At 40.4% G+C, this 15496-nt stretch overlaps 1 protein-coding gene across 2 annotated transcripts; it reads left to right on the top strand.

Moving 5' to 3' along the window:
* Nucleotides 1-4348: 4348 nt before the first annotated feature.
* LOC149831982 (ethylene-responsive transcription factor ERF118-like) lies at nt 4349-6907 on the top strand. Of its 2 annotated transcripts, XM_090014238.1 has the most exons (3): nt 4349-4433; nt 4538-5021; nt 5123-6907. In XM_090014238.1, the coding sequence occupies exon 3, from the start codon at nt 5348-5350 to the stop codon at nt 6458-6460; it is 1113 nt and encodes a 370-aa protein (XP_089870364.1). In that variant the 5' UTR covers nt 4349-4433; nt 4538-5021; nt 5123-5347; the 3' UTR covers nt 6461-6907. The 2 variants fall into 2 exon arrangements, with proteins under 2 accessions (XP_089870364.1, XP_089870365.1); XM_090014239.1 differs by having other exon boundaries at nt 4371-5021.
* Nucleotides 6908-15496: the final 8589 nt, after the last annotated feature.

The following is a 15496-nucleotide window of genomic DNA, read 5'->3' on the forward strand; positions in this document are numbered from 1 at the left end:
TCCCCTTTGTTATTTAACGTCGTTGCTGAGAAGCTTGTGGTTTTATTCAAGAGGGTTGTAGATTATGGCTTTATTGATCCCCTCAGCATCCAAAATTTTTCCCATCATATTCTCACCTATGTTGACGATATGATCCTGTTCAGTCACTCCTTCGTGCAGCAAATGTTGAGATTCAAGCTCATCATTCAATTTTTCCTCTCTCTGTCAGGTTTATCTTTAAACGACAGTAAATGTTGCATGTCCATGTTCAATGTTTCCCCTTCTTTGTTGAACATTGGACAACAGATTTTTGACTGCGCTACTTCGAATCCTCATATTTCCTATCTGGGTCTCCCTTTGCAACTTACGTGCATCCCCTCAGCCGCTTGGAATGCTACTCTTCAAAAAATCCAGACCAAAATTTCTTCCTAGAAGGCTTCCTACCTTTTTCATCAAACACGTCTTATCCTCTATCCCGAAATTCCTTATGTCTATGTTCTTGATGCCCACGGACATTGAGAAGAAATTCTCCTATTTGATGGCGGATTTCCTCTGGTCTAGTTGTCATCCTCAGGCTAAGCGCCATCTGGTGGGTTGGAATTCTCTGATGCTCCTTGCGTGTATGGCGGGTCTGGGGATTCTTGCTCCGAGACTTATAAGTATTGCTCTCGTCGTGAAGCAATACTGGATGGCACACCATTTGTGCGCTCCCTTACTGTATGCTAAATATGACTCCCTTGAGTAGTTCTTTTTTATCATAATCAACACAGACTTCCTACTTTGCACCTGCGTCGCATGTGGCTTAAAGCTATGTGTTTCGTCCTCATGAATGAGGGTGATCCTGACCCTGTTGCCCAGCTTTTGCATCGGGCAATTGCGCCTAGCGGTGCTTTCTGCACCAAATCTCTTTATCGGTCTCTTCTTCCTCCTGGAGCTGACTGGCTACATGAGCATTTGTTATGGGCTAAAGGCCCAACTTCGCGTTCTTGGTTTTTAGCTTGGTTGATTCTGCATGATCGGATCCAGACGGACAACTTCCTCAAAAGAGTGGGTTTTTAGCTTCTGAGTCGGTGCGTCCTGTGCAATGCGGCGAAAGAATCCACCTATCATCTATTTTGGGCTTGTCCCATCTTTGTGGATCTCTTCAAGAGTACATGGAACAAACCTAATGTCAATGTGTGACAGGACTCCTTCGAGCTCAATCTTCTGTGGGGCCCACCGTAGGTGCGCAGTTGCAAGAGATGGCGGCTGATCTGGAGAACTTGGCTCCTCACTACCTGGTGGGTTGTTTAGATGACCCACAACAATGCAATATTCCGTCAAATTTCGGTTGTTTTCAATAAGCTTGTGCATTGCATCTTGGCTGATGTGTACGCAATTTTGCATCTCTACTGCCTTGGTCTCCACCGCCTTCAGCCGCCCTCTTTTCCTCCTGACCCTGGATGAATTTGTCAGAATTTTGACTTCTTTCCTTATATTTTTCTGTTTTTTCTTTCCTATTTTCGGCCCTTGCTTTGGGTTTGTTGTTTGTTTGCTCGTGGGCTCAACGTTTGTTGACCCTTTGTCTTAGTAATGTTGATGTTTCGTTCAGCTCTATATATACATAGTGATTCATTCCTCCTAGTGGTAGGAGGCTTATTGTTTTTGGAAGAATCTCTTTTGAATCATCCAATTATGACATGTGAGTAGGTTTTTTAAGTTAAAAAATCAATAGCTCAAAAAATTGATAAATTTTAAAGCTCACAAAATCATATTTTTTTATAAAAAAAACATGATTAAACAGTTAATGAAACATTGAAAATCAGTATCTCCTTACCATATAGACTGTTTGGAAGAACCCAATTTCTCTATATGAGTGATTAGTTCCTCTTAATGGTAGGAGGGTGCGGTAGGGAGTAGGTAAAACTGAGTATACACATCGTATACGGTAGGGAGTGGCACGTTGGTTATATGCTGCAAGATCAGGAAGGAGGTAACATGGAGGCAGGGTGCCTCACAAAAACTAGAAACTTACAAGATAGGGAATGGGGGGCATGGGGAAAACCCACTTAACCGAAAGTTTGATGAGAGAGACGGGTCTGGTTGACCTGGCTGGTGGTTTATGCCGGGTGTTGGAAGGAGACCCGCCCTAAGCATCCTATTCCTTTGCTAAACACTTTGTACAATCTTGAGAACCAAAATTTGGTTTAAAAGTATCAAATTGATTTTTTATTAGAGATCTTGCTAGATTAGTTAGGGGTGGTATTAAAAAAACTTGGAAAGACCACCCCTTGATTGGCACTCACTTATGAATGGGTGAAGTTTGTATACCTTTCTATTCATCAATGAACCGCTTGGGTCTGCCTAACCCCAGCTTGACTATAAAAAAAAAAAAGAGGTTTTCATTCCACCTTTACGGAGAGAATTCAAAATGTAATAAGTTTGAAGGTACTTTGAAAATTAAAAACTTTTATTGATAACAAAATTAACAGCTAAAATTTTAAGGAAAGACCCGATTAATACCGGGGTTCAGACCTGAACGTTCGATTAATACATGGATCCAGGTATAGTTTGTGAAATTTTATACCAAACCTGGGCCCGACCCGAGTGTCAATTAAGACCTGCAATTTTTCAATGCAAAAATGATAAAGAACCTTATTTTACTATGGTCTGGGTCTGGTTCATGTAGTTCTTATCGGATCCTGATATAGTTTCTCTTATAGTAGTGGTTTGAACCTGACACCATACCTGAAAATCAGGTCCAAGTCTGGTTCTATCTGGGTGTGAACCAAACTCGACCCATTGACACCCCTATAAATATTTTATTTTTTTCGGGTTGGAGGGTGAACCTAGAGGTGGGCACTGGGCCGGGTCGGACGTGGGCCATTATATTTGGCCCTGGCTCAGCCCGAACTGGGCTGCTGGTCTAGCCCTGCCCGAAGTGGGCGGGCCTGGTGCAGCTCATTATTATATATTATACACATTATATATTATATTTAACATAATATATATAATGTATACAATATACATTGTGTTTTATATAACGGGCTGACTGTGGGCCAGGGTTTTCTCAATGGGCTGGCCCGAACTGGTTCATTGGGCCGGCCCGGTCCATTAGCAGGCCGGGCTGATGCCCACCCCCAGGTGGGTGCATGGCACATGGTATGCATATCATGCTAATGGCATCATGCCTCATGCATGGTGCAATGGTCTATAACGTGCAAGTGCAACCGCAACCGCAACCGCAACCGCATGCCTTTTCTGCCTCCTCTCTCTCTCTCTCTCTCTTTATGTCACAAGGATACTTCAAGTTAAAGCTCGTCTAGCGTCCTTCATGTATCGTTACCATAACTAGCAAGTGTAGCAGCATGCCTTTTCTTTCTCTCTCTTTAGATATACATGGATGAGTTATGGGTAAATGTCCATGACTTTACGTGTCTACCGGGCTTTGGAAAGATTTTTTTTTTTTAAATCTAGCTATACACGTGATCTATGTGCTTGATTTTGTTGAATCGACTTTTGGATTGTCCGATTCCAAAATCAATTTAGGTTTTTATAAGATTCAAAAATCAGCGGTATATAATTTTAAAAAATATTCATTGCTTAAAAAATTATTTTTTTCTTAAAAAAATATTTTTTTCTTAAAAAACATGATCCAAGTGTGATTTCTTAGCAAATCGATTGTAGAACAAATATGTACAGACTTTTAAAAACAACTTGAAAACCCTATACAAGATCGTTTGGTGATAGGCACAAAAAGCATCAAGCACTTATCCACTCATGTGCAAGGATGCAGGGATGGCCCTGAACCAAGGCGGATGCAGGAAACAAGGTCCCAACCCCTGCCCCATCTCAAAATTCTACCCTCCATTCTTGCCTCCGTTTCATGTCCTCCGTCCCCTATCCAAACGGGGCGAGGCAGGGTGGGGCTTCATTTTTTCCTAATCCACTGCCATCCCTAAAAGAGGTTAAACCGTTGAGGGATATTTTAATTATTTTACTAACAAAAATTGAGAACTGGGTGCGGTAATGTGGGATGGGAGAACGCTTAAGTCCATCCCTGCACGGTTTTGATTTTAACCTTCAAGGTTGTTTTCCCAAGTCCCCTGTCATCCCTACAAGGATACTTCAAAGTTGAGCTCGTGTCGCGTCCCTTTATATATCATTTTTGAAGAAAAAAAACTGCACAAAAAATATCATGTGACGTGTCTTTGTCGTCGTGTCCATGTGACATATCCGGCTGTGTCAGAAAGTGTTTTTTACGGCAGCTTTTCTCTTTTCCCCCGTTTACTTTCTCATTTATTTATTACGCCTGGCCTATGGGTAACGCCTTTGACCGCGTAGGCAAGTGTGCGCCCCGACAAAAAGACGGATAAGTGGAGGAGAAGGTGAGGGAAGGGTTTTAGGCCACACAGAGGGAGAGGGACGTCGTCGCCAGAGAGGAGGGGTGGCGAGAGAGAAGCAGAGAGGTTCTGGTCAGTCTCTCCTCTTTTATCGCTGTCTTCCTAACCAACCAATATTCATTTTGGTTCTCTCTCTCTCTCTCTCAAACTCCTTCTTGGTTTTGTTGCGGTTGCAGAGCCTCTTTGTGATATCCAAAGGAGCAGAACAGAACCCCCAAAAAGCCGTAGATAGGCTCCTCAATCCCCTCCGTAAGGCAACTACTTTTCTTCTCTCCCTCGGCTTATATTACATTCACAAAATCTCAATAAAAAAGGCAGTCAGTAAGAGTGCAAGACCCACCTACCCAATTCGTCCTCTCTGTCTATTGGTTACTCTCTCTCCTGTTATTTTAGTCCTTTCTCTCTCCTGGGAGTTTAAAGAAGGGAGGAAAGGAAAAGGGAAGTGTTTTTTTTTTTAGCACTGAGGTTTTGGTTCCGGCTTCGGCGGAGGAGGTGGAAGGAGCGAATAGAGGGATTTATGTCGGTTGGTGCTGAGATCTTGATCGGAGCACAACAGCTCTGGAGTTTCGCCTTCTCGTGCGTCTTCTTCTTCCTGTTGATTTTCATACGCATGCTTCACATCGACCGAGTCTACCAAGGCATGCATTTAGCTTCAAATCGGTGAGTTGCTACTCTTTGCTGTTTTTCCTGCTATATTTGGTCGCAACGCTTTACTTTCTTTCCTTATGGAAGATCCGAACCAGCTTTGTTTCCCTTTTCAGAGTTGGTTTTCGAGTTGCAAGCAGCAGGTGCAAAGAGATATCGTCTCTCCATTCTCTTGTCTTCTTGTTCTTCAGAGGCGTTCTCACGTAATAACAGTACCAACCATCTTCCTTCTTTCGCCCCCCGATCTCATTTCATTTCTTCTTCTTCGTCTCTTTTTCCCATCTTTTCGTTTTTGGTTTCTTTCTTTTCATCGGAACTTGTATTTGTGGCGGTTGGGGAAGATGCCGGGTCCTCAGAGGCAAGCCCTCAACCAGGATAAATGCTTGAAGAAAGGGGTGAAGAAAGTTTTTAGGAAACCTTTCCCTGTTGATGTGCGGGTGTGTGTGAGGAAGATCCGGGTCATCTGCAACGACCCGGACGCCACAGAATCGTCGAGCGATGAGGACGATAGTGGCGGGCATCGGCGGCAGCCTCCCGTCTTCGGTGGGATCTCGGGTTTCGCTGTTCGAAAGAGGTTGATTGAGGAGATCATCATCCCAAACCCGTCTTCTTCCTGTGCGGCCTCCTTTTTATATTCGGAGAGCTCTGCAGATAGCAGCTCCAGGAAGAAGACCTCCAAGATCTATAATGCCAAGAACGACAACACCAAGAATCCGAACCAGGGATCGGAGTCCGCCATGAAGAGATCGAGCTATTTCCCGCCGGAAAAGGGCAAGTCGAGGAAGTACAAGGGGGTGAGGCAGCGGAGATGGGGCAAGTGGGCAGCGGAGATCAGGGACCCAGTGAAGGGAGTGAGGGACTGGCTCGGCACCTACAACACCGCCGAGGAAGCTGCGAGAGCCTACGAGAGGGCGTCGAGGGAGATGGAGGGAAGGCATTCGTCCTCTGTCTTGGCCGGAAGCAACAATCGGATGGCCGCCACAGCGGCCAAGTTCGGCCCCGTGGAGACTTCATCGTTGGTGGCATCGATGTCTTGCGTCTCCGAGGATGACAATCGCCATTTCGGCCTCTCCTCTCCTTCCTCTGTTCTGGACATCTCTGTTACCTCTGAAACTGCTTCGGGGAACTTCTTCAGTAAGACCAAGAAAACAATGGATGACATTGTGATGAAGGATCGCGGAGGTGGTCAGGAGGATCATTCAGCGGCCGCGGCAATGTGCTTAGATGAGTTTGAAAACGTCCCCATGGCTCCTCTGTCCATGGATGATATTGCTGGCTTTTCCTTGCCATTGTTTGCTGATGATCCGAGCATGTGTTTGGATACTGTGGATTTCCCAGGATTCCATCATTGTAGTGGCCTTGTTGGTCATGGAGAGGAAGACGATGACATCTTCACCGAGTGCTTGAATCTGGACATTTTTGATGCAGAAGCCTTTTCCTGGTTAGAACTTTGATACAAGAGTGAGGCATAGAGAGAGAGATCATGGTGGATTTTTTTTTGTATTTATTTGTCCCAATTTTGTTCTTCGATATATTGTTTAGTAGTTATTAAGGTGAGTGATCTAAGGGAGAGAGAGAGAGAACTGGTTGTTGGTTTTGTTATTCTTCTTCGTCTTCTTTTGGTTCGGAGTAGTGTTAATCGAGTTTTTGTATGGTGGGGAGGCTTTTAAGACGCTTGGAGGAGTGGAGGTCTTGGTCTTCCTTTGGGATGATTACAGTTTTGCTATTGATATGGTTTTTTAGGAGAGCAGGAGTTTGGTGAGAAGAAAAAAAGAGAAAGCTTCGGTTTTTATGTGCTTGTGAGCCGTCCAAGTTTTGTAATGGTTCTCTGGGATGATTAAGTTCCATCTGATAGAGTTTTTCCTCCTTGATAATAAAGATAATGAGCATTGTGCTCGCCTTATGTCTCTTTATTCTTTATCTTCTTTGTTGGCAGATTCCATTGTTTTTTTGTTTTGATATAATGGTGGATTCATTGGATAATTTTTTCCAATATCGTATCTAGGAATAATTGGTCAATTTCCACTGCACATAGAACGTAAAAGGTGACAATATCTAAGCAGTGGGCGGGATTGTCTTTAATGTGACACTGGCTTTTTCTTTATGGGTTGGGCAAAGGAGCGGTTAAGTGACATGGCTAAGTGCCATAGTCAATCATATGACAGCATTGGATGGGGCTCACAGTTATAGAGTCCCGGCCCCACATGAACTACTGTCAGCCATGGCACATAGCCGCTCCCTTGATCCCTGCTCGCTGCTCGCCATCTGTGGTCTATGACTCTGGCGACTGGTGAGTCATTCAATGTGCCAATTCAGACTTTGTATGGCCGTTTTGACTACTAGTAATTCCCGTGAGTTGGGGTAATTGCTGAAAGGATCTTGAAAGAAATTATTGGTTGATTTCTTTTGATCTTTTATTTTTACTGGTTTGGTGAGATTTGTAGCATCCATTGACTTCAAGTTTCTTTTATCATTATTTTTTCTCAAGGAGCCTGGAAAATCAGGGCCCCTAGTTAGTTCGTTTGACCGACTTGGTAGTCTAGGGGCCCCAATTCCATCTTCATCTGGTCACGTTGCCTGAAGCATAGACAACTCTAGCGGGCCCAACTCGGGCAAGATGATATTCAGGTTAACTTTTTCTCCAGTTTTCTCTGCAAAATCAATCAGTTTAATTTTTGCTTCATAAAAAAAAAATTAAGTGGCATGATTCAAAAGTTGATGTCCATGAAATTGTGCCCTTTTTTTTCTCTTCTGCTTAAACAATTGCATGCATTGGTTGAGGAAAAAAAAGAAAACAATGGATTACATCCAAAGCGTTAGTCAACCAAGTGATACATTCCGTATCAATTCATGTATCCCTAGCTACAATGATGCAACCTTGGATCACCACAGGCTACTTGAGAGGTATATCTTCTCTTTCTTAATTATTTAAACCTTGCAATCCTTAACAAATAAAATCATAGCAGTGTCTGTGGCATTCTCATGCACAGATATATTTTTAGATAAGTCATTTACAACAGAATTGAACATAGTTCTCTGAACAGATAATAATAATGCTCTGATAAGAGACGACGCTACTGCTGTTGCTGGATCCCGCACTCTCACACTACTTGACGGTCTCCTGTGAGATGGCACTGGGGGTGAAGTTAGTTTTGATAGCCTGGCTCTCTTTAATTTCCTGTCCTGAGAGCAGTCACTGAGAGATTCATTTGCAGGGCTCATGCAGGCTATTAAACTTGATCTCCGCGAGCTTGGCATTCTGTTAATCAATCTCTTCAAGCTCTCTGTTTTACACCAAACACTCTCATGTGCTTCAAGTGCAGTTACAACTTCCTACTTTCCAATCCATACGAGTCATTTTCCTCCTTAAGCTGTCTTCCCTCGATATCCACCAAACCCATATTTGCCAGTTTCTGCTTACCGTAATCAAACAGCTTATTCTGCTTGTCCTTATCCAACTACATTTGGGTATCATGCAGTCTCTCACACAACAAAGTATGTTGCCTATTCTCAACCTTATTATGGACAGCCCACTTATGCAAGTTCTGCGCCAAATGGATCAGATTGCATTGGCAAGAATGATGAAGCTACATTAGCAGGGAAGTGACTCTGATAGCAGTTCAAGTGGCACTGACCAAAAGAAGAATGTTACAAGCATCATGTAATGGTATTATTACCTCAAAAATCATTGAATCACTTCCAAATGGTGCAAGGAGTAATGCATCTGTTTAAATTCGCTTTTTCTGTTTTGTTATATTCTTCTTTCCATTCTTTTTGTCTTTTCTTTAGGGAAGGCTTCATGTTTTAAAAAGTGAAGAGACGAGGAAGGGAAAAGGGCAGGGGGAGCATGGAGATGAAATTTAAACTGCAACAGAAGAAAAAGAAAACAAAAACAACTTCCTAGTTTTCGCTGCGATACTTGAGGTCCAAATCCACGTTCAACTTATCGTCAAATTTTAATGTATTACTTCTATAGAACGTTTTACTTCAAACGTTTTAAGCACATAACTGCGAACAGCGACGCTTGCAAGCCACTAAAAATCGGTAAGCGAGAGAATAGGCGGATTTTGTGTAGAAAAGCTGCAAACGTCCTTGCAGTGAGTACCTGCAGTACTGTGGCCTTACATTGCATTGCAGTGAGTACCTGCAGTACTGTGGCCTTACATTGCATGGAAGTAATAATCACTGAAATTGCACTGCTAATCTGACTTCTGATGATTTGAAAGCACTGCAAAAGGCATGTTATGAAGACTCAATTGTGAAAAAGTAAAAAAAATTATATTATTATGAAGATTCATAATCCTTTTAAAATTGGCCTTCATAATTTTCATCAAGATATTTGACTATTTCCTTATTAAATTGATGGCATTTTACAACCCTGTCAAGAAAGTGAACAAGTGCACAACCGTTCGTGCTCCCACAAACATCTATTAAAGAAAAACATACTGAAATCAAATTTGGTATTTGTGTGGTTTCTAAGATGTATAGAGGCCTCCATCAGTTTCCTAGTCACAACGCCCAACAAAAATAAAGAAAAGGACGATATTGATCTCTTGCAATAAAAAGCTCTCCTCCCTGCTTTTGATGTTTCTATTCTCATCTTCATATTGACAATGTAAAGTTTTCACTGGAGCCAAAATAAATTAAACAAGAACTGCAGTTGTGCCCCCACATATTTGGTTCCGTCAGTTTCATCAATGTGGTATCATAACCTTGCACAGTATTACTTTGAATGCATCCAAGATTCTGTCCAACAAACCCAAACAGGAAGCAAATTTAATTAAATTTTGATCGAGAAAATTACTAACAAGTAAATCTATTTCCCTGGGGATGGGGAAAATAAATGAAGAACCAAGATTCTGCATCAAAACTAGAAAAGGTCACAAATACAAAATAAATAACTTGTGTGTGTGTTGAAATGCAAAACATACACAGTGATTAAAAAAAATGTCCTGCCATATTCATGGATGAATTGTCCTAGCGTCACAGATGTGGAACATGAGCTGCAAAACAACAAGAGTGCATGAAGAGAAATTAACCAAGTGAACAATGGCTGTCATAATACACATTGAAGCAAGAAAATTGTTACTCGATACCTTTGTCCCTGCATAAAATGATATGAAAATACCAAGTGTAGGTAGCCCTGCAAAAGATGAATAAAAGGCATATGATTTAACTTTCCTGCCGTTTGATCAGATGTGGAGGCTATAGATTTCATGTCATCCATACCATCTTTCATTAACATTCTCGAAATCAACCAATCCATGCCAAATGGCCCAACAAGATTTGCAATCTGCATTTTTGCATAGTTTAGTAAAACAACTAAATGATAAATGCACGGCAGTCTTTTAGACTGTCACGATCTTAATGTAAAATTTACTGGTGTAACTAAGAGGATGTAGAACTTCAATAGTATTTCCTGTGCTAACAATTAATGGCATAATTTTAAAATTAAAGGAAACACAAGAATAGTCAAAAGAAAATGTCATTTTTGTTTCAAATCTTCTCTGCAGATAACCAGCAATGGACTCCAATATGATGAAGTGCAATGATGAGATGGCTTGCAACCAAACCAGGGAATATGCAAGCTGCCTGGAAGGCAGTATGGTGCCATATATCAATCATTCATCAACCTTACCCTATAACATGAGAAGTACAAAACTACCTTGAATTTTTAATAACAAAATGGCTTGCTTAGCTTCATCACTAGAACATAACAAAGCACACTTTAATGAAATCCTGGATATCATAAATTATAAGATTTTGAATAAATATCTTGAACAAATGTCTTGCAATTTATTCCTCTATCATCAATGGCTTTTGTGCCAGTCTTTCCCGTATTCTCCATATCCATTCAATCGTTTTGACATGCAGGGAAATGCACCTAATAATGAATCAACAGGATTGATGAACCCCAGTTCACAGATCTCATACATTCCCATAATGTAGGGTTGTGAACATCTTGTCAATAATTTAACACTTCTTTTTTAGAGTCAAGAACATAATACTGTAAAAAAAAAATTTCTCAACGAACATTTGAATCTCCCTCCAAATGGAACAAACCAAAAGCATAACTTTAGAAATATAAATGGATCCAGTGGATCACTCCAGAAATTCAGATTTCCTAGTTAAGTGGTGGACACAGAAGAACCAATTTGTGAAACCATGCTGCATACAAGCAGTATGGGGTTTTGATGATGTGAAGTGGGTTTCACCAAACAGGCAACAGGAAATGAAGAAAAGGACGATGGTTGTTCAGAATTTGGACTAATTACAAAAGTTTAAGTCAATGGAGCATGTAGTCTGAGGTTCTGCAATGGAGGTTCAAAAAGAAAACAAGTTTATAGTTTATGCAATAGATGACACGTGCACGTCTCGTCCTTATGCAGAATTGCCTTGGGGCTTTTGTTAAATTGTAATCTCTGAATCAGAAAACCAAAGAGAACAGAAAATCTTGATTAGCAAGATCTGTTGGGATAAGCCACACATCGTGGCAGCTACCCACAATATGGTAACTTTTCCCTTATATGTCCTTTTCGATAAACATAAGGAAATTCAAAGAGGGAACGGTTACGCTAACCGTTTTCCCTGTTGTTGCTATATAAACGAGTGTCAATGAGAAACCCGGTGAAGAGGAAAAAACGCAGAGAAGGGTTAAGGAATGAAAAATGCCTTTTCTGAGTTTTTCAGCTAAAGAGGGAAGAGGGATCATGCTCACTGACTGCTGAAGGAGCCTGCGCTCATTGAAGGGATACAGTCTGGCTGAGGAGCGAAGCTCGCCCTGTTCTAGCCACCAGCGCCAACCATCAGCCATCAACTGGTTCCTCGATGGCCACCTCAGGTACGCCTTCCGTCTGTTTTGTTGTGCCTTGCAAGAGGATCCCCAATATTGGGTTATGGGCCCACGTCATGCCTCCATTGTGCAGACATTGGCATTTTTCCAGCCACTGTCGCCATGGGGTGACAACTTTTTCCTGGTAGACCCGATAAAATACCTACTATTTCTTTGTCGTCGGAATAGCTTTTGAAAGCCAGTGGCCACCGGCGATTTCGATCGATGGCACTGGATGCTGATAGCTGACAGTCGACGCAGGTCACCGGTTGTAGGTGACTGTCACCGTGGGGTGACAGTATTTTTTTTGGCAGCCCGTCGCCGTGGGGCGACGTGGCCCGTCGGTTAACCGGCCGACCATCACTGGCATAAAAAAAAAAGGTTTTTTTTTTGATAGAGAGAGAGAGAGTTAAGGTGTTGAGGGGATGGGAGTGGGGTTTATTATATGAATGACTCGATTTGCAGGGCACAATATCCGGGAAGGTGCCCTCCCTCTTGAATAAGAGACTAGCCGGCTTGGTGCAGTTTGCTTCTAACCCTTTCCTACCGGTATTGTCTGTTACTCTTCCACAATCTATTTCAATTGCTTTAGTACCAAGATTTTGGTGGAAAGCTTTTCGTCGACCTGTAAACAAAGACAAAGGGATGACTTGATGGTGCATAGAACACTTTCTATGATGTGTTAGATTGGTGCCCTCAATCACACATCTAAACCCTTAAAATTTTAAACCTTCTTTTATTGGTGTAGTTTCTACTTATAAAAACACGAAAAGCTCACTATGTTTCTTTAATCCAACTCATGGCCATCTCCGGATTAGCTTTTTCTAGAAAAAGTTGGCGGATTCAACTTGAGAAACTTTTCGTACGTAATCGTGTTGGTATTTTGACTTTCGTTGGTGGACATGACTAGCTCCGTCTGGTTGCGCATTTGAGTATTCATCGTTTGAGCCAGACTATTGAGGGCTTCCATCATGAAACCCCTCTGCTCTTGTCAGTCATTCCCTGTACTGATACTGGTGTTTGCTCGTCGATACATCTAGTAATCATTTCAATACAGCACACATTTTTACTATCTATGAATTGTAGTATTCCTATAATTATTACATGTATATATCTATACTTATAGATACTTTAAAAGAACATGCAAGTAACATAAATAATAAAAATGAAATATACTCACAAAGCACTTGCTGGGTTGTTGTACGACTATGATTTATGATTTATTATTCTCAGACTCTGATACCATAACTGTAATGCCCCGAAATTTAACCCAATTTTTTTGAGAATTTTTTTTGTAACAACGAAAATATTCAAATTAACTGGGGTAAACATTTCAGGCACATCACAGGAATCATCAAAGCAACTAACATTTATTTCATTTCTAATAAAAGTTTAAAACATAAGATCATAGGTCAAAATAACTGAAAAACATAATTAACAATAACCAAATTAAATTTTAACATTCTGGGAACACAATAGATCATATATCTTGATCCGTACACCATCCCGCAACCGCTTTTTATCTTCTACTCTTCTCTTGAAAAATAGTAAAATAATTTGAATCAAACTACAACTAGTATGAGTAGAAAGATATTCTACCTGCTCACAAGTTCAATGTATAAGGAAATATGATACCATGAGTTTTCAATAATTGAAATGTGGAATCTTATGATTAGCTTAAACCCATCAATTATTCTCATATATTAACTAACTGCATATCATAATAAACAATCAAGGTCATGAATAGTTGCAAAAATTAAAGCATGCAATAAAGCATGACATGTTTCCGCATGGATCCTATTTTATGGGAGTCTTCTGAGAGGCATTCTTGGAGACTTACTTCCCCCAGCATGCCCATGATCGGAAATAACAGGAGTTTCTGGAGTTGACTCAAGGAAGCATGAGTCTGGCAGACTATACCACTAAGTTTAGAAACTTGAAATGGTATTGCCCCAACTTGTTCGCCAACAAAAAAGTCAGGGTGCACTACAAAAAATCTGCAAATTAGTGACAGGCATAATCCATCGTTAAACAGTTTGGCGACGGACTAGCGAAGAATTAGCGATCGATAACTTTCATCGCAAATTCCTAGTCGCTAATTAGCGATGGAACATATCTGTCGCTACTTCCATCACTAATTTGCGACAGAATAGCGAATGCCATGATCCGTCATGAGGCCATTGCTAATCCTCAGAGATTTGGTTTTGCAACAGATACGCATTCATCGCTAATTCTGTCGCTATTGTAGCAACGGATTTGCGATGGATTATAATCCATCATAAAACATCGGTCGTTTCAGTTTTATGATGGATAAATATCTGTCGCTAAATTGGAGGTTGATACTAATTGGCGATGGATATTATCTGTCGCTAATCCATCATAAAAATAAAGAAAAAATTTGTTTGAAATATAAATATCGAGAAAAAAATTTTGTTATACAATTTATATATCCTGTGTATAAAAAACAAAGTACACATAAAAAATACAACTACAAAGTAGGTGAAGCAAATTTAACACAAGTTATAAGTGAAACAAAATTAACAACCTAGTATAATCCTTGCCAAGTTCTTATTTGTTACAAGTGAATATATACAAAGAGTTTTGTTTGAAACAAATTCAACATATGAAGTTAATCCTTGCCAAGATTCGGATCATCATCCTCTTTATTGTCTCGATCTGCCCCTCCATCCATGCCTCCATCATCTCCAACATCCTACAAGAGAACTGAAATGTTAGTATTGATAAACAAAATATAATGAAATAAATTATATGTAATGCACTTAATCTAAGACAATCAAAGTAACATGGTTGAATGATACATAGACTAGCAATAAAGTGAAGGACATTAACAGAATTCAGAGGTTGTCAAAAAAATTTTATAGTGATGAAATCATGCTTATATGTGTTCTAAGGTTGTCAAAAAACTTTCATAGTGATTCAATCATGCATATATATGTTATAAGGCAGTCAAAAAAATTTCATATTGATTCAATCATTTATATATTTGTTCTAATGAAGGCTGACCAAAAAAAAATATAGTGATTAAATCATGCAGTTATGTGTTCTAAGGTTGTCAAAAGAATGTCATAATGATTCAATCATGCATATATGTGCTCTAAGGTTGTCAAAAAAACTTTCATAGTGATTCAATCATGCATATATGTGTTATAAGGCAGTCAAAAAACTTTCATAGTGATGAAATTATGGATACATGTGTTCTAATGCTAGCAATAAAAATTCATAGTGATTCAATCATGCATATATGTGTTTTAAAGCAGTCAATTTTTTTTATAGTGATTCAATCATGCATACATGTGTTCTAATGCTAGCAATAAAAATTTATAGTGTTTCAATCATTCATACTTGACGAGCAACAAAGCTCATGTTGAATGTAGATGAAGTTCTCCTATCCCGAAAAAAGTTGCACAACTCATTACGGACAACATCGAAAATAGCTTCATGTAAAAAGTCATGCATTGTGTCCTTAACAAGCTGGCGGGCACCATCCCAAGAATTAGCAGGGTCAATCGAACGCTGGGAGTTGATGCTGACGGGAGAACTCTGAGAGCTCTAGCAGGAGGAGGCAACGACTGGTGTGGTGTTCATATTACTCTCAAACCCGAATACACTACCCTTTTTAGGTCATTGGTTGTAGTCA

Source organism: Nuphar pumila, chromosome 7 (assembly GCF_984573655.1).
Source record: "Nuphar pumila chromosome 7, dmNupPumi1.hap1.1, whole genome shotgun sequence".
In the NCBI taxonomy this organism is placed as follows: Eukaryota; Viridiplantae; Streptophyta; class Magnoliopsida; order Nymphaeales; family Nymphaeaceae; genus Nuphar; species Nuphar pumila.